Genomic DNA, 26,609 nt, shown 5'->3' on the forward strand with positions numbered 1-26,609 from the left:
ATATGCACAATTAACAACCATATATAGTTTTGTAAGTATCTATGATCTTTAGATGTTATATTTTAATTTGGTACCATGGATCATGCACTGTTGAGAGAGGCGTGATAAATAAAACTTCAATATTGATTTGTACGAAATAAAATTAAGTCAACAATTTTTAAAGAGGACAAATTTTTTACAGTTGAAAAGGATTCTCAAAACAAATCATCAAAAGATTTGGGTTGCTATAAGGATCCAATCTCAAGCTCTTTCAACTGTATATTGCATGTGACAGACTCATCACAAATACATGTGCCATATTACCTTTTTTTGTTCAATTATAACTTGTTGGTAAAAAAGAAGAAGGTAGGATTACAGTTTATGAGGGCAACTACAATGTAACTACAGAAATCTCACTAACAAGATTTGGTTCAGTGATAAAAAGTCAGCTCATAACTTATAAGGTCGTGAGTTTCAATACGATTGTCAATGGAAAGACTTTGTTAGCAGGCAATCTGTAAGTACATTTGTAAGGGCTCTAGAAATTTGGAGGTATGTTCTGGCCTTGATAAGCTCCTAAGATTCAACTTACCTAAACTTCTTGTATAAAAAAAAAAAAAACTACAGAAAGTTTTAGGCGAACTTTGAATTTTGAAGGACAATCTTGCCCTAAAATTATTTTCAAAGGAGTCACGCGGGCAGTCTAAGAAGATTGTAGAAAAATATGACACGTAATTTTTCAAAATTAATGCAATATTACCTTTTTTTGTTCAATTATAACTTGTTGGTAAAAAAGAAGAAGGTAGGATTACAGTTTATGAGGGCAACTACAATGTAACTATAGAAATTTCACTAACAAGATTTGGTTCAGTGATAAAAAGTCAGCTCATAACTTATAAGGTCATGAGTTTCAATACGATCGTCAATGGAAAGACCTTGTTAGCGGGCAATTTGTAAGTACATTTGTAAGAGCTCTAGAAATTTGGAGGTATGTTCTGGCCTTGATAAGCTCCTAAGATTCAACTTACCTAAACTTCTTGTATAAAAAAAAAACTACAGAAAGTTTTAGGCGAACTTTGAATTTTGAAGGACAATCTTGCTCTAAAATTATTTTCAAAGGAGTCACGCGGGCAGTCTAAGAAGATTGTAGAAAAATATGACACGTAATCTTTTAAAATTAATGCAATATTATCTTTTTTTTTTCCAATAGTTAATGTAAAATCAATTATTAGTGCAAGTCAGGAGATATTTTGGCCCAACATTTATAGTTAGAAATGCCAAAATATTGCACCCCTTTTGAAGTATTCTTGTTAGTTGAAATATTGATCCGAGAGAAGCTTCAAATGGAAAGTTGTATGTGACATTTCTGACATTGAAGTAATCTGCAACACGAATTTTTGTTGTGGCTTAATCCTTGTTTAATCACCTATAATACTTGAAGTTAGCAACTTTAATACATATATAAGCACGATAGATAGGATTAATTATACCATCTTATGACAGATTAAAACTTAGTCTCGAAGTCAGGATGTCAGGGAACTTAGCTTAAACTGGAATAAGCACAGGCTAACTTGGATAAAAGTTGAAAGGAAAGTTCTTTAACTTGAAAGCTTATTTCACATAGACTAGAAAACAAAGTTCGAAAGCAATAATCTCGGATAAGAATAATCAGTATTCAAAAAATATTGTATTTACTTTTTAGATCAGATCAAATACTCTAATTTAGATACTAGAGAATATGATTAGCAAAATTTCATATCCGAATATGATTGGAAATAATTTGAATGGGTAGACATGAAAGCTTAGAACTTCAAATATAATATCCAAGTAAGGTCGAATAGGATTGGTTGCACAAACATACTTGACCTTGGATATGCCTGGAGATAAGACAGAATATCTAGATATCCTTCGACTTAACTCGAATAAAAGATACAAGCTAGAGACAAGTCAAAATAGGTCTCTTTGGCAAAGATAAAATTGGAGATAAGTCTTTGACAAAGAGATGAAAATACACGATTCAAATAATGATCAGAATATATTCTCATGGATTTGACACTGTGCAGATGGATATACCTAGGAGTTAGAATGTAATATTCACAAAAAGCTCAGACTCGAACAGCCTTAGGAGTATTAGAATAGGAATATAACAGGTCTAAGATACGATGACTTTCATCTGATTCAAATAACTCAAGCTTTATCATCTACATATAATTGAGATGTAACTTGAAATAGCGCAAGCAATTAATGGATTAGAAATCTAACTACTTTTGTTATTTCGAAACGCAATATCCAACAAAAACGACAACTTATCAATCAAATGTTTTTCAAGTCTAGTTGCTAACACAACAAGACTCGTTCAAAAATATTTTTATATTCCGAATGACATTATCAAAAGAATATGTAAAGGTTTGGGACATTTTTTGGCGTAGAGTGAAATCCAAGCAGAAGATTTCGAAAGACATATCTACTTCATATGAAATTTGAGATTGAAACAGGTGTCACTTCACCAAAGTTTTGAGTCTATTTTCATATGAGACAAGTTTCACTAGCTGTAAAAAGATTTGTATCTCGGGAGATATTACAGAATTACCAAACAAATGCCAATAATGCTAAAAGAAAAATAGAGTATAGCAAAACTTTCAGTGAAGACTTGTGATTAAGAGATTAAGTTGATGAAAGGTATTTGTTAATATAACTTCACGGACACGAGTTGCTCAATCTCTCTAACTCAATCAAGTATGTAACTTCTAACAATGGCCTGAGTTCACTAAGGATTAGAAGGTTTGAGTGTATGACTCAAATTCTTTGACTTCAATTACAAAATCAATATAATGAACAGAAGTTACACATGCTAAAAATATAGTTCGAGTTAATGACTCGAAATACTTAAAACGATAGGCTTGAATTACTCGACTCATAAGAATATAACTTTTAGAGCCCGCTTGGTTCAATCACTTTGCATATGTGCAATAGTAATTCTGATCACATTACCATAGATGACATGTTTAGTTGCGCTTAATGATGGTAAAAAGGGATTGCATTGGTAATAAAGATTGCACATTTCTGGTAGTATCTATTCCTAAGAGAGACCCTATGATTGATCATTGCAGGGTTGCAATTGCTTATAAAATATCTATTTAGTCCTCAACAAGCCATGTGAAAGGGCATAATTTGCCCTCAACATTTTTTTCTACGCCTTCCTTTCTCCCCAAACGTCCTCCTTCATCTCCCTCCCTTTCCAGCCGTCATCTCCCTCCTTCCATCACCATTAGCGCTCCCTCTCCTCCTTGTCGAATAGCTTTTCTTCATCTCTTGTAACATCACCGCTCCCTCTCCAGTCTTCGTCTCCCTTTGTCCATTACCATTATCGCATTACTTGGATTCCCCTTACTTGTGCGTTACTTTTCCACCTGTTCGAAGGAATCACTAATGTTAACTCAGATCAGAGATTGATGCAATGAAATCAACGATGAACTCTCGGAATAATCCTCCCCCCATCACATAGTTGTTCAGCAGGGAACACCCCGAGTCGACCCAATTGCTCTACAAATGGTCTTTGTGCTTCTAGGTCTGGTTCATGGCGGCCAATCTCACAATCCTTGAAGCCACATTAATGAAGAAATCAGCTAGTGGAAACAAGATCCATGTGGTTGATTTTGACATCAGACGGGAAATCAGTACATTAATCTTTTCAACGTTAACCGTGAAGATCCCTATTTTTACTGAAAATGGCGTTGAAGAGGGGTTGAAGATGGGGCGTGGATGATAAAATTGTTCTTTTCCTTTTTCTTTTCGTTTTTTTTTTCAACTGAGGGCAATATAGGTTTTTCATTCTCCTTTTTATTTGATTAAATATAAAAGATAATCTCTCTGTCCAATCTTCCTAATAAGATACCAAACATGTTAATGGTAATAAATAATATTGCATTACATTTCATTGCATGTCTCTAAACATATGGTAGTTGAACCAAATGGGCCCTTAGTAATAAATTGACTCAAATTATACATTTGATTTATATGCTATATACCACGGTCCCGTTTTGTACAACGTATTGAAAATGAGGGATAGAGACTAGGATTATAATTGAAAAACAAAATCATTAAAAAAGTCTTTAGTATGAATAATTACTTGTTAGATGGGATTAGGTAAACCAATGGAGAGAAGACTGGGGAATACCACTTCCCCCCATTGTATTCCTCAATCCCACATACTAAGCAATTTCTCATACTAAATACTCTTTTAATAGATTTTCTCAGTCCCAATCCCAAGCCCTATCTCTCATTTTCAATGTTTCGTACCAAACGGTACATAAGATTAATGAATTAGTCGATTAAAGCATAACCTATATATGAGAAAAGTATAAGATGCAAACTTTTTACTTTGATGTTTAACACCATCAAAACTAATTATATACGTTATCAAACCTAACACTTTGAATCAGAAATGAGGTTTTGGTGATGGAAATAATTATGAAAGTCTTTCCCTCTCTAAAAACACTATAATCTTTTATAAATGACTTCTTAAACTTCTCTCTCTTCCTTCCTCTTGTGGCTACAGAACTGACCGAATGGAAGAGGAAGTGTGTGATTAAATTGAAAAATTAAACTACATTTAATAAAATTTGGTTTCTACCAATCATATTTTGACAAAATTGTTAATTATAACAGTTAATCCTACCTCTGAAGATTAAATCTTAGTCGTCCAATTTGCTCTTCTATCCTTCCCCTTGAGATCACTTTTAGACTTCTCTTTTTCCCCAATATGTTAATGTTTATTTACTAATCTTGCCATTATTCCTTTTTAACCTTAATTAATTTTTTTTAATTATAGTTGCTTTCCTCTAATCATAATCATTATTACTAAATTTAGTTATTTTTAACAAACTATGGTTATTTCTCCAACTATGGTTAGTTTTACCAAACTCAGTTACTTATAACATTGTATAATTTAATCTTAATTAATTTAATAAGATTAATCTTCTTTATTACCATGATCAATTTTCTAATCACCATAATTAATTTATTAACCATAAATACTTCAACATTTAATTATGGTGATTTCACCGCCTCTTTATTCTTTCTAGATGACATTATTTTGGGCCTTATTGAGCCTACTATTATGCTCTGAATTCAGTTGGGCTTTAGGCAATAACTTACTCGGCCTGATACACTAATTTTTAGCCCAATTAAATCTTTGATCTAATAATCTTTCTGATTTTTTTCTCCAGATATTTTTCACTTTAATACATCTAATAGACTCTAAATATTACTTAGGAAAATTTTTCTATTTTTTAAAATTAATTTAAATTTCTGCACCGGTTCTGTTTTAAAATATTTTAAAACTAAGTTATTAGAATTGTAAAAAAAAAAAAAAAACTATTTTCACCCTTTTACACCAGTTAAGTGTGTGCAACTGGCAGAGGTTAGAAAATTAAATTTATTATTTTAAAATTCTCCCGCTTTCTACATTATGTTTGATTGTTGTAAAAAGTAAGTAGCTAAACAATTTATTTATAAAAATATTACTGCCTCCATTTTCTACCCCAGTTCTTTTTAAATTAGAGTAAAATATATGTGTGAAAGGTTTTCTATACTTGTGAATGGTAGTTTTTGGTGAGAAATGGTATAAAGTTCAGATTAGTGATTTTACACTCAATTAGGGATCCTTTTGGATGTGGTTCTAATTAACAAATTGAGATCTATAGAAGAGGTGGACTTTTCCAGACTTCCCGCTAGATGGTGTCTTCCTGATATGGAATGATTTACTTCATTTTTATTAGTTGACATTTGTAATAAAAAAATTATAAAAAATGCCATTTTTATTAGAATATATTGAGATCCCTGTTCCCCGCGGACCAGATGCATTATTTTCTCTACACATGAAATATGCATGGCAGTATGTTAAGGAATTGGTTTACTATTGAAAGGAGTCGTCATAAATTTAAGAACTTGAGAACGGAACGAAAGTAGAGATGCTGCTATGGGGAGGAGACAATTAGAACTAAACCAAGGACAGGGAAAAACACATGGATGGCATTAAAGATACGATGGGGTTAACTAATATCGTAATAGGCATTGGACAACTAGAAGAATATACAACTCTTTCATAATGTACCACTTTTAAAATTCCAATAATTTGTTTAATCGATACAAATTGTGGGCTTATCCCACGGATATTTCGATTTCAACTAATGATGATACTATAGCTTCAGTTTGATTAATTCTCACCAAATTAACATCCTCTCACAATTCGTGTCATAATTAATGTATCCCCATTTAACGTTATTTTTTCCTAAATTATTATAAAGTGTTGTTTTTAGGACGACAAAGAAAAGATTCCCAAAAGTTGCATTAGACATTTAGACTCCAGATAAACCTAGAAAACCAAACGAAAACTTGTTAAACAAATTGAACAAATTCACTTGCAGATTGAAAGGAAAGAAAAAAATGTGTGTATAATGAATATATTTATCTTCACAGCTACAAAAAAAAAATTAAAAACAAAGCCAAAATATTAGGTCCTCCGCCGGCCAATTAGACGATTGTAGTCTAGGATCGAATCAAAGGTTATTTCTGTCTTTTTAAATAGAGTACCAGGCCACAAATAAAGACATGTTAAGGGCAATAAAATCAATTCACATTATAACTTAAAATATATTTGCACACTCGCTTGCTTCATTTTCATAGATAAATTTATAGGCGTCTATTCACAATAGTAAAATAATAAATGTCTATATTTCATATACAAATTTACAAGTGTATATATGCATTTTAATAGCTAATAATAGCAAAATAGCAACAGTTCATCTAAAAATATACAAATCCTAATTTACAATACAGAAAATGATACAAAAGTTTACAAGTGTTCATAGGTGAATTTACTAATGCACATGCATTTTAACAACTAACAATAATAAAATACAAGTGTAACTGAAAAACTTAATCCTAATAGATATAAGTAATTTGACACAAGCCTTGTTCATAATAAGCAATTGGAGAAAAAAATTCCCTACAGTCGCTATTGCTGGAACTGGAATATATGCCTAGATGGTAACGAGACCCAAAAAACAAAATACGGATAAAAAACCATTGATGATCACGCATTTTAGCTATAAAATTAAGATACACAAGATTTCAGATATCAGGGTAAGAGGAAAAAAAAAAGATTCGGCATATTACAATTTTCTTTATTGAGTTGGCATAAAACAATGTGCGGTATCTAACAATCAAGCCATAGCACATTAAATAATGCTCAACTTAGATATACAAAATCCCATTAATAGTCTCCTTAGTATACACCTGTCTTGGTTCCAATACACAGCTTCAAACTGCATTTACTTAAAATATCACCTGGAGCACATGTTCATGCATGGGCTTAGTTAAGTAATTACCAGGATCCTCCGAAATCGATTCTTTGAGGAGTATACTGTTTCCGCAACCTTGTTTCCTTTTACTTGTTCCTTTTTTTTTTTTTTGTAAATTAATTAAACCCAACTCATGATTAAATCTACATTTCGTACACTTACACGCAACTTACGAGGAAACAGCTTCAAGGGATCTGGATTCAACTTCCTAATGTACAAAGTTTGTTACCTCTCAAAGTGTCTCAAATTGTTCCAATCTTACCTCGAGCAAATAGAATGGCCATCATCATCTAATTGAAGTAATCTCATGAAGATGTTGAGCTTTCTGTCCCTAACTTAATTCTGCTGATAAAGTCATCAACAGACATGGTTCCAAGCTCTCCTGCAAACCTTGATCTAACTGTAACTGTGTGTGTTTCCACTTCCTTTTGACCCACAACTGCCATCAATGGAATCTTCTGCTTCTCTGCATTTCTTATGAGCTTTGGCAGGCGCTCTCCATGGCAGACTTCAGCTCGAATTCCATTTGCTTTAAGTTGGTCGGTCACATCATTGCAATATCCAAGCTGTGTGAAGATACAAATATATCTTTTCAGCTCTAGATAATCTGCTGTTTCCTACCCAACAAGAAAAAAGGGCATCTAAACTATGATCTGCCTAGATGGAGATTTGACTAGAATACACAATTATGCAACTAGCAGAAGGTGAAATCAGCGAATTCAATGATGAATGATGATAAGTTTCATGTAATTAATCAATTAGCTTTTTGTTTTTTTTTTTTTGTCCTTTTGCCTTTATGTTTAAGTATCCCCATTCACCTGTCATAAATCTCAGTTAGTCTCTAATGAATAACACGCCTCAAGACTCATCATTACAGATCAACTATGGCATAGCATGAGAAAATAGGTTAGATTTGAAAGCCATACTTCCATCTCAATATTCTAAGCAACCAGCATTAGGGGCAGGGAAGAGGTAAAAAAACCAGCCAGTCCAAGAAATGAGGTTGACCTGGTTCAGTTATCAACAGTCACTAAACTAGTACAGCCGTGCTGCCACTTCTTCAGTTGATGCTTTTGTTAACTAATAATGCATAAGGTTATTCATTTTACCATGTTTTCAAAGTAAAACAAATCCCTTAAATACTATATCATATTGATGGATAGTGGCAGAGAGAAAGAGGTAAGAAGAGGAGGGAGGGAGAGAAGGGAAGAGAGAAGAGACAGCCAGAGCCAGAACGAGAGAGAGAGAGAGATGAATAGTGCACTGAATATTACCCAAAAAACATAGCTTCTGATTGCAAGTCATCTTCCTTATACAGGCTTCTTACTCATGAGCCTTCTAACGACTCCCTTATTACAACTACCTTAAAACTACCTTACACATGTTACATGTCTTACATTGTGAACTTCTTTTATGCATAATGGAGTTATCCAATGATGTATAGGTAGTAGATATTGTTTGATCATTTTCTTTAATCACAAATACTTTTAATTTTCACATACTTTTAGTTTCCTATGTGATATAATTGTTTTAGAAAGAAAAAAAAGGCAACTGACAACCAATTCAATCATTGTTGGACCAGTGAACCTCCCCTGCATGACAGAATTGATGGAATCACCAAAGAACTTCCAGAAAGAGACATAAATAAAAAGCTAAAAGACTAATTACTTGGGCATCAGTAACTGGTAAAACCCGTGCTTGCACCGGAGAAAGCCATAATGGAAAATCACCAGCATAATGCTCTATCAGAACGCCAAAGAATCGTTCCAAGGATCCAAGAATTGCTCTATGGATCAATATAGGTCGCTTTTTCTCGGTGTTGGAGTCCACATAAGTGATGTCAAAACGCTGTGGTAAATTAAAGTCAACCTGTGAAGCCATAGAGAATTTAAGTCAAACATTTGGGCAAAGAGCCCAAAATAATTTTTACATTTAAAACGCAGGTCTACTTGGCCCCTCATGCCATATACTCCCCCCACAGAACAACATTTCCATCAAAATCGTACTTAGTTATCTATCTCACAACAACCTAAAGACAATCCTTTCAAAGGTCAGGAATACCTGTATGGTTGAACATTGCCACTTCCTACCAAGAGCATCCTCAATTTTGAGATCAATCTTTGGCCCATAAAATGCACCTCCCCCTTCATCAACTTGATAGGACCACCCTTTATCATCCAAAGCATCTCTCAAAGCAGAAGTTGCTTTTTCCCATATATCGTCATCTCCAACATATTTCTCGGGCCTTGTAGATAAATTTACTTCGTACTTGTCAAAACCAAATTGCAGCAATATTTCTTCAGTAAGATCTAATACACCTCTGATTTCATCCTTAATCTGGTCATCTAAACAAAATATGTGTGCATCATCCTGCAGAAATGATTGAGATTAAATGAGAGTTATCTATTAGCATGCGTTTTGCTATAAGAATTCTAAAGAAAATACAGTTCTACTTTAAATGTCATCCATAAAATTTTCACTTAAGGAGTCACATGCTACATATATGTTATAAGAAAAAGTTTGTGGATTAATATTAAAATCAGTTGGATCTCACTACTAAGTTTAAAATAAATAAATAAATATTAAAAACCATACAGTAATAAACTTTTAAGCAGGATATAACAACATACTTGGGTGAAGCCTCTGACACGGAAAAGGCCATGTAGGCTTCCAGATAACTCGTATCTATAAACAGTTCCCAATTCTGCAACCCTGATAGGGAAATCTCGATAAGAATGAAGCCTCCTTTTGTATACCAAAATATGATATGGGCAATTCATTGGTCGAAGTTGATAAAGCTCTTCTTCAATATTCATCTGATCATACATATTCTCTTTGTAGAAGTCTAAATGGCCACTGATTTTCCAAAGATCTGCTTTAGCCACATGAGGTGTGTACAGCAGATCATAACCACGTTCCATATGAACCCTTTTCCATAAGTCTTCAATTATGTGTCTCACAATAGCTCCCTTTGGGTGCCAAAATACTAAACCCCCACCAGCCTCGTCCTACTAAAAATTAATAAAGGTCAAATACATCAGGTGCAATATTTTTCATCATGCATCAAGAGTTGCATAACACCAATTCATGAAAAAAGAAAAGTTGAAAACTTAACTCATGGACCAAAAGAAGAATCAAAATTAAAATAGTATTAGACAATAAACTTAACTAAGAATCCAAATCAAGATAGTATTGGTCAGTATAAGCCAATCATTTTAAAAATTATCAGCACCTGTATTGAAAATAAATCAAGATCTTGCCCAAGGCGCCTATGATCCCGACGCTTAGCTTCCTCTTTAAAGTGAATGTATGCTTTCAATTGCTCTTCATTTTCCCATGCAGTGCCATAGATTCTCTGCAACATTGGCTTCTTTTCATCTCCTCTCCAATAGGCACCAGCAACAGATTCAAGTTCAACTGCCATTTTGTTAATATTTCCAGTAGTTTCAACATGAGGTCCAGCACATAGGTCCCACCATTCATTGCCTTAAATGAAAAAGGAATAAAAGGTGAGATAACAAACAAATGGAAGCTTCTCACAAATAACTCAATTCTTAATGCCATATGAAACCTGCATAGTATAGTATTTTACTTGGAAACAACCTTACCTCTTCATTTAAATCTACTTAACAGTCTTGATATTAAACAAACTACATTGCCTACTGGCATTCACTTCAAGCATCTTAATTGGTCAAGCTAATAATACAATAAAAGTTCAATTCTCTAACTACTTAATGGTCAAATAAATGGTGAAGATAGACAGAAGCCTACCAATATGATAAATTGTGATGGGTTCTTCCTTAATGCTATCCAAAATCTCTAGCTTGTAGGGTTCATTCAAAGCCATTATTCTTCTCCGAGCTTCATCTCTCGAAACTTCTTCTCTTACAAGGGGCAAATTCCTTCTGATAATGCGGTCCTACAAGAAATTCCGGAAATAAAATTTCATTACCTGAAATTATTGCTTAATGCATGGCTTCCAAAGCATTGTAAGCCCAGCTCTTACGTATGAGAATTCAAAATAATCTAAATCTAATGGATTTACTTGTCTTACCATCTCTTTCTTGATTCTCTTCAAATCTTTATCAGTCAAAGGCTTCATGTCAAAGTCATAATAAAACCCATTTTCAATCCAAGGGCCAATTGTAACTTTTGCATCAGGAAAAAGCTTTTGAACAGCCATAGCCATCACATGAGCACACTGCATGTAAACAACATGTTAATGCATCTAAAGACACGGTAACTATTATATCTATTTTACACCCAAAAAAAAAAAAAGGAGAGAGAGAGACAGCTAGTATTGAATCAGTCAATTCCTTCTGTACTGAACTTTAGAAAATAAATCATACTTATTCTCTAAGAATCTGTTGTGTGTATCCTATACATTAACACTGCAGCTATCTCTATCTTTTTCTCTTGTGTCAGAACAAATTAGATATCTTATATAGTAATGAGAACTAAATATAGAATACCTAAGCCCCATACTGGGTAGCATGGGACACTCTATGGAATATTCTAGTGGATTGGTTCTTGACCACAGGTGCCCATCAGTTAGTGCTGACACTGGTGGTCAGTAGTTCCATAAAAGGACTCCAAGAGGGTTTTATCAAGCGAGAAAACCAAGTGAAATGCCATAGAGTGTAGGCGTCAAGATGTTAACTTTTCACGTGGGATTAGAGTTCCTCACCCCGCTTAGGCGTGCCTCACGCCATTATCTTGCAATTACATTCGGTCCCATATCTGCGTGATTTGTGATCCTTCCCCCCTTCCCAGACCACCAAAGACATAAAACTAAATGAAATATTTAAATATACAAATATTTGTTTAGGTGCGAAACGTGTTTGCTATCAATTATAAAAGCCCAAAATAGGACAATTTTAATATTCCCTTGAGCAAAATCTTCTCTTATGTTCATAACGTCATTACCTAATTATTCAGTTATATTTGCGAAATTGAACAATGATCCGTCTACACAGATCTCCAAAATAAAATACATGCCTCCTCAGTCAAGCAGCTGTAAGTTTCAACCAATTACATATAGCATCAGCACACAAGTAAATACAAATCAAAGATAAATGCAATTAAGCCATTAATTGATAATCCTCTTCAATTAAAGGTGGGGGATGAAAGCAACTACAACGGGCCATACTGCAATACCGTATGACGAATTCTGAGAAGCCTCTGTGACGACTCGTTCGTAGGAAGAACAACTTTCTCTTTCTTCTCGTTCTGGTTTTGCTCCGTGGAAACTGTGGCCTCCAACGAATCAGTAGCCACAGCCGAGACCATTGAAACCCACTTCCTGCTGTTGTAGTAGAGAAGCATCGCCTTGAGATTTCTCCCATGGAGTGCGGCGTGCATCGAAGCCATTTTTGAAGAGTGTTTCAGAATATAGGGAAGACATGTCGTGTAAGGCTTTACGAAGGGAATTGAAGAAAACAACGAAGTTGTGGGTATGACAGCCATGGAGTTTCGATGGGGATAGGACGGAGGCGAGGACGGAGGCGAAGACGTCCACTGATTTGAGAAGAGTTATTTTAAAATTTTTAATATTCAATTTAACGCAACACCAGTGGACCCCAAGGAACAAGAACAGAAATGCAAGTCTGTGGGCCCAAGCCCAATGAACAAACCCTGCTGAAACAAAGACCCTAAATCAGGCCCATGAGAAAACATTACCCGTGCTCAAGTTTGGTTTGGCTCGCTTTGTTGCGTTTGGCTTCTCTCCTCTGCCTCCCCATCCGCTGCCGCTCCCACACCAAGAAACGTCATTGTTTTTGCCTCTTCAAATGAGATCTCAGCCCTTCAGTTCTTTTAATCCAAGTCGTTTGTTTTTTAGAGGGATTATTGTTTCAGTATAACTTAGAATACGATCAAGTCATTTTAGACTTGACACTAATCTCTGTCAGATCGGGAGTATTCAAGTTAAAGTTCTCCCAATAAGTGCATTTCTCATAATTTAAATTTGTGTTCTCTTTCTTATAAGGGTGAGACTGTTTATTATTTCAACCAACAGCTTATTAGTCCTATAGGTCCTCTTTTAATTTGCTAGTTATTTACCTATATTTATGCTATAATGTTGTTGTGTTTATATAAAAGAATAGTTGGGGTGCAATTTTACACTTTTTTAGCTATGAGCACACTATACTAAATATGGACCGAATCATCCTAAAATTTCTTATTTACCGTCAGAACAAATTCACCAGTAGCATTTTTATTTTCAGAGGAGCTACCCAGAACAATGACAAAAAACCAGCACATAAGCCCTCTAAATTTCTTTTTTTTCCCTTTTTTTAAATAAAAAGACAATATACTAAAAGAATTATGATGTTCATATGACAAGTAACAGAAAATTAGAAGAGGCTACCAAAAAAACTAAGATCATTAATACAAAAGAGTTAACATTGTAGAAGGATTTGAACACCATTGGGGAATAGTGATGAAGCAGTCCTATTCATTAGGAAAGTTCATTTAGCAAAAATGACCATCAGGTTGTCATGAGGTCAAAATACACACACTTTTATATATATATATAATATATGAGAGAGAGAGAGAGAGAGAGAGATTAAAAGGGATATTTTGTCATTGTTATATACTCTTGTTTCTCCCATACCTTTCAAAATTAATTCATTTCCAATAAATTCCAACTATGACCACGAAGGCAATCAAACTAAAGAAGTTGCAGAGATTGATTATTTGAGAAAAAAATTATTCTTTTACTCATTAATAATCTTCAATGTCCGGTATCCAAAGACCCTTACTTGCTAGAACTCTTCTTTGAAAACTTTTTCCCACCACCACCTTCGACTTTCCTGTACTACTGGACAAAGAAAACTGGGAACGGTATATGAAATATAGAGAAAGTCCTAGGTACACCCAGTCCACCGCCTAATTTGTGCACTGGCCAATAAAATGAAAACATGTCAAGCAACTTTATCTCATGTGGCAACCTACATGTGACCCTTCACTCTCTTATTTTAAGCATTTGTATCGGAATCTGTGTTTTTTAAAATTTTACTTTCTCATTTGCATATCTTTCAAGGAAAAATGGCAATAAAAGACTCATGAATTACTAAAATTGTGAAATAGACACATCAATAAGCTAAATTGCATGGGGGATGCGGTCTTAAATTGTAATAAATAAATCATGTCTAAAAGACTAAAATACCCCTTGGTTTCTCATATTCAATAATGAACGTAGAGACAAAATATTGATGGCAGGAGAGCTTTTGGAGAAGGAAGATTGGATGTTGTTTGCAATGCACAAGCTTGAGAATCAAGTGAGCAGTGCTTCTAACAAAACTCTTGTTCTTTTCTACCCTTGAAGACAAAGGAATGTGATCTTATTCTTCAATGTAGTGAGTTGCATTAGGGTCATGGGTTATAGGTATGGAGGGGGTGAGAGGTGAAGTTGATGACAAAGATAGTAGTTTGAGGAAGTTTTGGTTAGTTTGAGGTTGGATATTTTTGTCTTTGTAGTCAGATTGTTGGTCTCTGATTTTTGTGGGTAGGTTGTGATGGACAAGGTTAGGAATGTCACAAATGGTAGAGTGTGAGAGGGAAAATAGAAGGAGGTAATGTTGTTAGTTTGAGTGTAAAGTTTCATGTGGTGCAGTAGAAAGGGAAAGATCTTTTCATTTTGAATGTTGAAGTTGTAAGAACCAAATATGAAGCTAGGAAGAGAAGAGTTTGTTAGTATTGATTTCCCTATGTAAATGATTCATTTAATTGAATAAAATGATATTAAAGCTAATATATTTATTATACATAAATTCTTGTTACAGGTTAGCATGAAAATGAATTGTAATAATAGCTCAAACTCTAGGAAAGATTTATTTTGTTTTTTTCATTTTGGTGGAGATTTTGAAAGAAACAATGAAGGTGAAGTTAAATATGTTGAGGGAGTGTGAGGGTAAGTTAAATACATTGGAGGGAGTGTGAGAGTAAGTAGCATAAAATAATGGATAACACTTAAAGAATTGATGGGGACAATATCACAGTGGATAGGTAATGATGTAAAGGGTGTGAAATTAAGTGCACAATTAAGTTTGGTGAGAAAACACTGATTGATCTTCATGATGAAGGTGATATTTCTATTATGTTTAGATATAATGACAGCAATACTCATCTGTATATAGTAGTAAAAGGAAATGATAAGGAAGATAGAGCAATGAATGATGGAGAAATGTAAGTGGTTATATTTTTGCAATTGATAGTTGTTATTTGCTAATGAATTTTTGTTAATACCCAAAGAAATATTGTTATCATGCTTATTATGTAGTAGTTGAAAGTTGTTATTTGCTAATGAATTATTGTTAATTAGGATACAAATCTTGTTATTAAGGTTATCAAGTTGCAGTTGAAAGTTATAATTTAGTAATAAGTTGTTGCTATTTTCCAAAAAAATCTTGTTATTATACTTAGTCTGTTGAGTAGAAAGTTGTTATTTCCTAATGAGTCGTTGCTAATTCCCATTCAAATCTTATTATTATGCTTGTAGGATTGAGAATTTATTTAGATCGTCAGAGAAATAAATGAAGGTGTGGTGAACTTTGGTAATGACTATGAGCCAGTCAGTGTTGACATTGTTGGTGAATGTCTAACATATGAAGGAGGGGGTTTAAGGTAGAGAAGCTTGTGTGACAGTTAAGAGAGTGAAGACACATTAAGGGATAATTTGAATTGTATGAAATAGGTTTGAGTTTTTGCAGAAGTGGAGCATTATATTCCACATGCCGAAACTTTTAGGTAGCCTATGTATAGGTTTATTATTGTACAGAAGTTTGCAGTGAAATATGTGAGGAACAGTAAGGAGAAGATGAATATGAGATGTAAAGTGAAAAGGTATCCTTGAAAGATATGTGCAAATACTGTTGGGAAGATACTCTTTATCATGCATCACCGCATTATGCAATGAATATATTTATTTAGTGCAAGATAATCTGGATGTGACTTATGGTGAGATTGCTGCTTTGACATCATCACTAATACTTCAAAAGATAAGGAACCATACAAAAAAAAAAGTCCCAATGAAATAAGGAAGACACTAAAAAAGGAGTATGGTGTGTGGATAACATATTATCAAGCTTATAGAGCAAAAGAAAAGACAATAGAAGACATACATGGGAAACCAGACATACATGGGAAACCAGAATAATCCTATATGTTCATACCATGAATATGCCAAAGACTAAAGAACATCGATGATAAAATAGTTGCTGAATAGGCAGCCATTGGTAATACATTTGAGCGTATTTTCATTGCATCGGTGTAAGTATTGAAGGTTTTTTTAGGTGGTGCAAGGACTATATTAATTATTGATATTTATTTAAGTGGTCCATATAAGTGGATACTTCTCTCAACTTCAGGATATTATGCAGATTGATGAAATAGTTTATGGATTAATGGAATGATATTATGCAAGGAAAGAATTACTTATGAATTGTCAAGGGAAGTAACTGTCCCTAATTGAGCAACAAAATCGAGACAGAGTGTAAGTGAAGCAAACGATTGATTCTACCTCTAAAATTTAGTATGGTTAAAGTAAACATCATGAGCTTTAAAAGAAGTGGTAGATCACCTAAAATGGATGTGTGCGCTAAGAGTTATGCTTGATCAAATTAGAGCAAAGAAACAAAAACATACAGTTTTGACCAAATAAACAGTAAATTTCAATGAATAAACTATACAATTAATAAGGGTTAAGTCCAATTTTATATTGTTTTCCTTTAGAGAACTGAAAGAGCTTTAGATAAAATTTTGAACCACTTCAATACAATTTTTCTATAATTAGTTATGATTTTTCAAAGTTAAACCAAAATCTGAAATTTAACCAACGAGTAGTAATCCGAAAACCAATCGCAAATTTTTAATCAACAAGCTTGTTTTGTGAATCACTTGAACTGTAATGCTTCCAAACGCGTACTCTAAGGGTTAAAAGAAGAATGTTTCATGTACCGTATAAGCCTATGCCTGTGATAGTGGGTTAGCTTGCAGTTTGATCAGGTAACAAGCTAATATCCACTAAAAATTAACTTATCTTTTAGATTAGATAAAGCACATTTTGAGCTTTAGGAATTAGGTCTAATCCTATCCCAGCTCTATTTTTTGGGCTTAGGGTAAGGAATTTATAATTTTTACCCCTCTTTTATCTTTACCTTATTATAAAAGTTAATTTAGCATATTTTATGTAAAATTTTCACCTTAATTCGATTCTTTATCTAACAAAATAATTTATCAAAAATTTTTGGATTAAAAGTTAATCTTTAATTATTTTTCTTCAATTGTTCTTGGGAAAATAGGCACTTAATTTCTCAAAAATAAGCTTTAAAACTATATAGGCCACTTTTGGTGAATTAAACTTTTTTATAAATTTTATAAATACCTAAAATATATTTCACAATATTTTCTCAATTTCTCCCCCACCTAAATAATTTTAAATAATTGGTTTTCCTTTAATTCTTTAAAATTTCATAAAAAATAGGCTGTTTGGCCAACAAATCATATTTGGGACACTTAAAATAATATCTTTAGGCCTGCCTTAGAAATATCTTTTTTACTTTTTGTGATTTTTATGAAATTCTTGGGAACTTTTTATAATTATACTTTTGGTCAAGATTTCTCCTTATTTACACGTTTGCCCTTAAGCTCCTCAAAATCACCACATTTATGTCAAGTCCATCCTGCTTAAAAACATGGGATGTTACAATCATCATTTGTTTGGCAGGCATTATTATTGATCATCATGCTGTATTATTTAAGTGGGAGGCTGTTAAAGTATGTCATATACTAAATTGTATTAAATTTCTCTTGAAGCTAGCATGTTTCAGCTTTACTATTTGTCTCATGCATGATATAGAGGATAAATCCTAATTAACTTCTTTGTAATTGGTTCTTTTGGCAATTCTCAGGTTCACTTAGAACAAGGTGTTTGGATTGACGAAATATATTTTCAGTTTTCACTATGCGCACGCATCTCCTCTATAATTGATATAATGTTTACATTTTTTTTTTTATCATTGGAGAAAACAAGCATAGAGTATAGAATCATCTCAATAAAAAGCATCAATTCAGTAGCTACATGATAGTCCTGAAGTGCAGCAACTAATGCTATTTTATAGGTAACTGCTATAGCATTTCCAAGATCAAACACAAGAATTAAGAAGGAAAATATTGGGGCAAAATCAACAATTTAATTAGAATTGTTGGGGTAGATAGCATCAGATCAGTTGCATGCTCGAAAAAACTAAGTGTTTCCATATGCCCCAAAATTGTCTGTGGCTTTTTCATATATCATGGTCTCTAATAGGCACTCATATAGAATTCCATTTTCTAAGAAAGAGGAACATTTCCATCAATATCTTGAAGTAGAAAAGGTCTTACATGCTCCATGTATTGGGCAACTCATCACTACACACTAATGCCTCTTGGTCTTTAACAAAAGCCAAAATAGGAAGGCCAACCAATGAAACAGCCTGAACAAGGAACCAGTGCTGTACCTTCCTTTTACCGAACCTCTTCTTATGAATAGAACACATACTAGTTTGGGCTCTCCAGTGATAAAGAATAACATTTCCAAGCTGGCACCCTAAAAGTGAGATGATGATAAATAATACTCCTCCTTAATGTTAGCCTATTTAACTAATTTGATTAGATTAAGAAAGTTAGGTAAGTTAATTATAAAAAAATATAACATATTTTTCCTAAAATACTATAATCATTTTTCTTAATATTCACCATCTCTCTTCTATTTAATTATAATTGAGGGAGTATCAATAATTGTAATTTAGAAAAAAATAATAAATGAGAAATATATCGTACATTTAGGACTACGATCAACTAAATAATTAAATCATAGATTAAGGACCAAAGGAGTACAATAATAATATCTTCTGACCTATTCTTTGCATCCTTATGATCCGAAACCATCTAATAATCATTAAGCCCATTTATCACATACCTCCCCTATTCAACTGGACCTTATCTTCAAGGTCCAAGTGGAAAAAATGGCTTGAAGCTTGAACATTGGTGAGAGAATAGGCAAACTCTAGGCAATAGTGCTTCAAATTAATATTACCAACGGAATTAGTAACAAAATTTTATTCAACTGCTAATCCGCCACAAATTTCATTATTAATCTGTTGCCAATAGTGTTGCTATCTGATCGGTCACAAAATTTTTAGTGATGGAATGTTTTTGTTGCCAATTCTAATGATAACTAGTTTCAGTTTTGCGACAAAAATCAGTAACAAAAAAATTTCGTTTTTGTCCGGTGATGGAATTCCATCGCAATCCCATTGCTAATTACATTGCTCATTTCAAATTTATTATTTTAAATTATAATCCTACAACAATTTATGTAATATAACATAATTATTGATATCATGATTTCAATACGTTTTCAATTACAAAATAATTGATACATTTGTTGGGTTAGGTTAACAAGGGCATCATCATCATTGTTTTCATCATTGAACACTAAATGATACAAAACGAATTCTCATAAAACTCATTTTATGTTTTATTAAAATCAATTCCCATTAAGCATTAATAATAAATAAACACATAAGATAAGAAGATTAACAACTTTGTTATGAAAATTAATATAATTAACAAAGAAATAATTGTATTATTTATACAATATAATGTACTAAAAGATATAACACGTGATAGAAACAAATGGATTTGTGCACACATATCTCCATTTATGATTATTGAAAAACTAATGCTGAAGAAAATTTTAAATTTGAAGGATCAAACAATAAAATTTGTGTTTCTTATATAGAATAAATAGATTTTATGACAGGTAATTTTTTTTAATAATTAGGTCTTTTTACTGATTATATAATGATAGAATAACTTGGTTCAAACTATAATTTTATTTTATTAATAGATATTGAGAAAATTAGAGAAAATATTGTATTCTTTAAAATATAATTGACAAAAATTAAAATGATATATTTATTGCAATTACAAATAATATTTATTTTTAAAATTTAAAATCTACAATTCATTTTATTTTCAAGTAATTTTGTGTTAAAATAATATTTTTATAGAAATAAAAAACTATAATGCAAATAGAAATATAAATATACATCATATTTAAGTAAAAGTAAAAATAAAAATAAAATATGTAGTATAAATATTATTGTTCAAAATTTTTAATAAAAATTACATTAATTATCAATAAATATTTGCATAAAATAAGAAAAATAAATAGAAAAATATTTCATAGTATATTAAATTATATATATTTATTTGTGTGTTTATATAATAGGAAAATAATGTGCCTGTGTCTGTGTTGTGAAATATTTTACATGCATACATATATATAATTTTGCTCTTTAAAATTATGGGTTCATCTTGACCTTACTAGCAAAGGCTTTGGTCAATGCTAACAGTTTGGTTTGAACAGCAAGTTTGTCACAACCTAGAAATGAAACCATATCTAGATCAATAGTAATGATACTCTTCCCACGCGCGCATGACAAAACTACAAAAAAAAAAAAGAATATGTAAGATAAAAGAATAAGAACAATTATTAAATTTTTTTACTTCCATTTTTCAAGTTTTTTAAAGAAAAAATCGCAAAAAAAGACCTTGAAAATAAAAAACTGTATATAGGGACCCGTTACAATATTAATATTAGTTTTGACAACAATTGATAAGAAAATGACAACAATTTTTGTGAACTAATTCCTCTATGCAATTTTTCAATTTTCAAGGTCTTTTTTTGTGATTTTTTTTTTAAAATCAAACGTGTTAAAATTTGTTCTTCCCTCTTTTCTCTTTCATACCAAATAGAACTTTAGAGTGCGTTTGGTATGAAGGATTTCAAGGGAAGGGGAGGGGAAAGGATTTTGGTCATTTTTTCTTGTTTAACAAGATTAAAATATTAGGAGGGGAGGGAAAATTTTTTTACATTTTCTCTCCCCTCCCCTCATAAGTCTTCCCTCCAAAATTAACAGAATTTGGGAGGGAGGGTAATATTTTGCCTTATATTGACTAATATATCCATATTATTTTTTAATATTCCCATCTTACCCTTCTGCCTTTACCACAAGGAAATCATAAACCCTGTTTTGTTTTCAGTCGCAGCCTTTGTCTCTACTCTCTATAACTCAGTTCATCCGGCAACTTCTCCATCTTTTTTGGGTTTGCCTCTCTTTCTTCCCTTGGGACATTGTAGGTTTGTGCCTCCTCTTTGAGAATTCCTCCATTTTTTGATTCTCTTTTCCTGTTAGCATAGCCAGATGGAGGAAAAGTTTTCTGCTATGCATTATAAAATGAAGTTTTCCACTAGGCTGCTAGAAGTTTTTCGATACCTTACCTAAAATCTTTAAAATTTTATAGGTTACTAGCTTATTTGTCATTTGTTAAATGATATAAGAGAAAGAAATTTGGGATCTGACCCCTATAAAATTTCATTTTGTAACTACGGCGAATATTACTTAAGCGGCATGATTCCAACTCAAGTGAGACTTAATTCAAACTCAAGTTATATCTTAATCAAACATTCTTGAGTTACATAGAACCTATCTTGTTAGCTAGTGAACAAGTTTGAAAAGCTTACATTTCTTTGTAATTGATTATATTCTGCAGTTTCTTGCATGCACTCATCTACAACCTTCAATTATATACCAGCCTCCACCCTTCCATACACACACACACACAATACTTTTCAAAGAGTTCTTACAGGTCAAGAGGAATGTTGAATTTACAGTGCCAAAAATATATATACACACTGACTGTTTAAATGGTATACTTACTTAATGTATAATCTATAAATGCATATATGGTTGCGAGCAAGTGATGTGAATGCAAATATATAAGTATATTTAAAAAAACTAACATAGTGGCTTCAAAGAGTTCTCACAGGTCAAGCACTAGATGTTCTTTTTGAAACCCATCTTGAGTTGGCTTTGCTTTACTGATTATCCCTGCTTATGCATATGTTGTTTATATCCTAGATAATTCGTTGTAACCGTTTATGAAGTGAGACTAAATTATTTTTATATCCTATGATGATGTCTAACTCATTGGTATAAATTTTGTAGATATCTCTATCCTAGTATTACATTGTTATTGATTTCCTAGTCTAATTATTCATCATATATTAGTCTTTCATAGTTAAAATAAGAAGATATAAATTTGTTAGATGAGTCAACTTGTTTCGGTCATTAATTTGAGGTAATTTTTTCTTCATTTGATAGATGATTTTGAAGAGGATTTTTTGATGCAATGGTGGGAAATGCGTCGGAGACTTGTAGCCTGTCTTATTTGTCTCGTTATTTAGTATTGTGTGGCTCAAATCCATAATCATAAGAAGAAAATAACTTATAATATGAATGCCACAAGAGAAAGGGTATGTGAAGAAGTGATGTATCGAGTAACTTGTACCTCTAGTAGCCTTCTTAGGATTGTGTGACATGTTAAAAAGAGATGGTGGCCTGAAGCCCACAAGATACTCAAGTGTGGAAGAACAAGTTGCTAAAACCCTTTACATCTTATCACATAAAACAAAAAACCATGTGGTTAAGTTTTGGTTTAAGCGTTCTGGTGAGACAGTTAGCTTTCATTTCCATAATGTGTTGGGTGCTATCATTGAATTAGAAGATAAATTCCTTATAGAACTAGATAGCTCTAGAGTCCTTCCTGAAATTTAGGTTAATGATAAATTTTACCCATCTTTAAGGATTGTGTTAGGGCTATAGATAAAACACATATACGTGCCAAAGTACCTATGGTAGATGCTCCTCGTTATTGTGGTAGGAAGGGATTCCCTACACAAAATGTGTTAGCAGCTTGCACATTTGATTTAAAGTACTTTGGCACTGGATTTGATTAAAGGATTACAAAAGATGCATTAAGACGAGAAGATAGCCTTAAGATTCCTCAAGGTAATTATTTCACTAATTAGTAAAAATTGATATACTTAAATAAACTTACAAATTTAAAACTAATAAAGTGACTATTTTATTTGATGATAGGGAAATATTACTTGGTTGATGCTGGATTTATGTTAACAAGTGGTTTTATAACACCTTATAGAGGAGCTCGCTACCATTTAAAAGAATATTCAGATAGAAATCCACCCCAAAATCATAGAGAACTTTTCAATCTTTGACATGCATCATTGCGTAATGCAATTGAATGGGCTTTTGGAGTATTGAAAAAAAGATTTGTAATTTTATTAAGTCCTGCAGAGCCTACTTATAGTGTCAAAGCTCAAAAGTTGATTATTACTGCATGTTGCATTCTTCATAATTACTTGATAAATGTAGACCTTGATGAAGAGCTTATCCATGAAGTGGATGATGACCTTGCAACTCAAGATAAATCTAACAATGATAGCCATACTCCAAGATGCGATAGAACTGAGATAGCTTAGGGTGAGATAATAAGGGATGCAATAGCTCATCAAATGTGGATTGATTATGGAAATAATCCTAAGAATAATCCTAGGAATAATGCTAGGAACTAAACTTTGCATGTTCCTTTATTGTATGCTTAGAGGTTTGTTGTATTTCTTGAGTGTGAACAGTTGTTGTAACAATTGATGTACTTGTTTGATATGAAACTTTATTGTATTTGTTTGATATAGTTATTTTCAGCATATTGTTTGTATGATGTTTTTATTTGGTTTAACTATTAGTATAGCTCCAAAGACTACTAATAAGAACTTGATTTGGACCTCTAAGATGGATGATGCCTTGATTGATGCATTCATGCATAGACTTAATATTGGGAACAAAGATAATGGAACATTTACAACTACTGCTTATGATAACATAACACAATATTTGAGTACCTTGTTTGGATTTAAAGTTGATAAGGAGAAGGTCAAAAATTGTTGGAAGACTTTAAAGAAGAATTTCTGAAATTTATGACATCTTCAAAAGGGGTATGACTGGCTTTTCATAGAACTCGTCCACTAATAGATGGGAAGCTGAGGACCAAATCTGGGATCAATTGATTGAGGTGAGAATAGTAAATCTTTCATTTTGATATTCATACTATTTTTAAATTTTTATTTTGATATTTATATGACTTTATATGTTCACTTTCCAATGAATCTGTCATTTTCGATATTCATGGTATAAAATGTATTTTTCAGGCTAAACCAAAAGTAGCCCTTTGGAGAAATACGCCTTTGCCCAATTATGAAAAGATGTTAGCTCTTTATGGAAATGATAGAGCCAATGGAGATAATGGTGATACTGCTTCAAATATAAAGAAACGACAATGTTTAAATCCTCCTAAATTTGTTGATTCTATCAATGAGGTTGATCAATGATTGATTCTGTCACACCTCTCTTTATAACCCATTATACGTTAATTGGAACTAAAATAAGTCGTTTCGTAATATTTCCGGATGAAAAATTTAAAATTTAAGATTTTATTGTTCATCTTGTCCGTATACTGTTCATCCGAAAATAGGCCAATTTTGAAAATTCAAAACTAAATCCAGAAAAATCAAAATAAAGTAGTTCCAATTTTCACAGGAAGCTTGCTAAAAGTTCTATGGAGGAAAAATAATCATTAGATCTAATTTCATCTCGAATAATTCCAAGAAACTCGTCAAATTGTACTGTTTATTTGGTAAATTTTTGAATTTTCAGTATTTTTGCCCAATTTTGGAAGGGCATAATTCTTAGTACACAACTCCAAATTTAATGAATTACCACTTGTTTTAAAGCTAAAAATGAGATCTATTTTCTTGTAAAATTTCACGTCCAAAAATCTGATTGCACCGTTGGATTCCTCATGAAAAATTGCTTATCATTTTATGTGCTATAATTTTGACATGTTTTAGGGAATTTCTATCCCCTAATTACCATTTTCTTGGTTTATGTCCCCTTTTTCCTTCAACCACATTGCTTCCACAATGCCTCAAGTATAATTCTAACATTGGAACATGGAATAACAATATAATTTACATCAAAATGTCATCCATAACTTATCACAAAATCAACATAAAATTTGGTACACTTGATACAAGTTTCTACCATAACATAATATTCATAAAGCCATTTCATGCCAAGGCCAATTCCTTCCCTTGATCCATACTTATTCCACTTCCTAATTAGGACATAAAATAACATATGAGGAATGAGATTTCAAAAAAAAAATCTCAATAGCATATGAATTATAATTGTCATGTAAATCAATGTAAGTTTAATTGTGAAATGTCATGCAATCTAAACCATTCCTAACTCATAGGAGTTCATACCAAATATCATGCAAGGAGAGGAATATCATATTATCCACATTGACATATCACAAAGCATTTGGCCAAAGAATAACTAATGTCAATCAAACAATCAATGTCACCACAAAGTTCCTCCAATCTAAGCAACAACAATTACAACAAACGAGCAAGATAAGCAGTCAAATTATAATTCAAAGCTACCTTTGCAAAGCTTGTCTACTTAATTCCTCTAAGGAGCAATGCTTCTCATTAATTCCTCCTCTTAATGCCTACTAAACCAAGCATGAACATAGGCCATATTAATCACAAAACAACTTAATTTCAATACTTAAACATTAACTCAACAATTTCTCCCCTTTTTCTTTGATTTTTAACAAATTGCTTCCTTCTTTAGAATCAACCATCTCATGATTTAATCCTACACAATTTTTCATGAGGAATCCAACGGTGCAATCAGATTTTTGAAAATAACACTCCTTCCCATAAACTTGGTTTGGCTGAATAAGGGTCCTTAGTTTTCCAAAAATTCCATTTTTGATTCCAATAATTTTAAACACTTTCCAACAACATAACCCTACACAAAAATATGTTTTAAAGCCATTAGAGTTATCAAATCAAGCAAAATCAAATTGGTTTTGCATGAACAGTGCTGGACAAAAATTCTCCCCTTAAACCCTAACTTTAATTTCATCCAAAAATTGTCACACCTTACTATTATATCCATTTAGGTTTCATTTAAAACCACTTTAGACCACATTGGATGGTCTTGGGCTCAATTTTCACCTTAAAAATGCTAAATTTTGGATTTTTACTGTTCATAAGGTAAAAATCTAGTTTTTCTGGCCCAATTTCAAAAGTTCATAACTTATTCCACAAAAAATCAAATGGGGTGGTTCAAAATTATACTTAAAGCTATTTAAGTCCTATTTCAAGGAAAAATAATCTCATGATCCAATTCCTTATGAAAAAGCGTCAGGTTTTTGTGAAATACAACACTGTCCATTTGCCAAGAACCCTTTTTCCCAGATTCTGACCTTTAACTTTGAAAAATCATT

At 32.4% G+C, this 26,609-nt stretch overlaps 1 protein-coding gene across 2 annotated transcripts; it reads right to left on the bottom strand.

The window, feature by feature from the left end:
* Positions 1-7,145: 7,145 nt before the first annotated feature.
* LOC114754610 (threonine--tRNA ligase, chloroplastic/mitochondrial 2) lies at positions 7,146-12,826 on the bottom strand. 2 transcript variants are annotated; one of them, XM_028943408.1, is made up of 8 exons: positions 12,501-12,826; positions 11,398-11,544; positions 11,115-11,262; positions 10,576-10,829; positions 9,974-10,351; positions 9,405-9,713; positions 9,012-9,212; positions 7,146-7,960 (listed from the first exon to the last, which is right to left on the bottom strand). In XM_028943408.1, the coding sequence occupies exons 1-8, from the start codon at positions 12,807-12,809 to the stop codon at positions 7,649-7,651; spliced, it is 2,058 nt and encodes a 685-aa protein (XP_028799241.1). In that variant the 5' UTR covers positions 12,810-12,826; the 3' UTR covers positions 7,146-7,648. The 2 variants fall into 2 exon arrangements, with proteins under 2 accessions (XP_028799241.1, XP_028799242.1); XM_028943409.1 differs by having other exon boundaries at positions 7,146-7,909; positions 12,501-12,825.
* Between the last annotated feature and the right edge of the window lie 13,783 nt (positions 12,827-26,609).

Source organism: Neltuma alba, unplaced genomic scaffold (assembly GCF_004799145.2).
Source record: "Neltuma alba isolate B1F8T4 unplaced genomic scaffold, ASM479914v2 tig00010172_pilon, whole genome shotgun sequence".
Lineage (NCBI taxonomy): Eukaryota > Viridiplantae > Streptophyta > Magnoliopsida > Fabales > Fabaceae > Neltuma > Neltuma alba.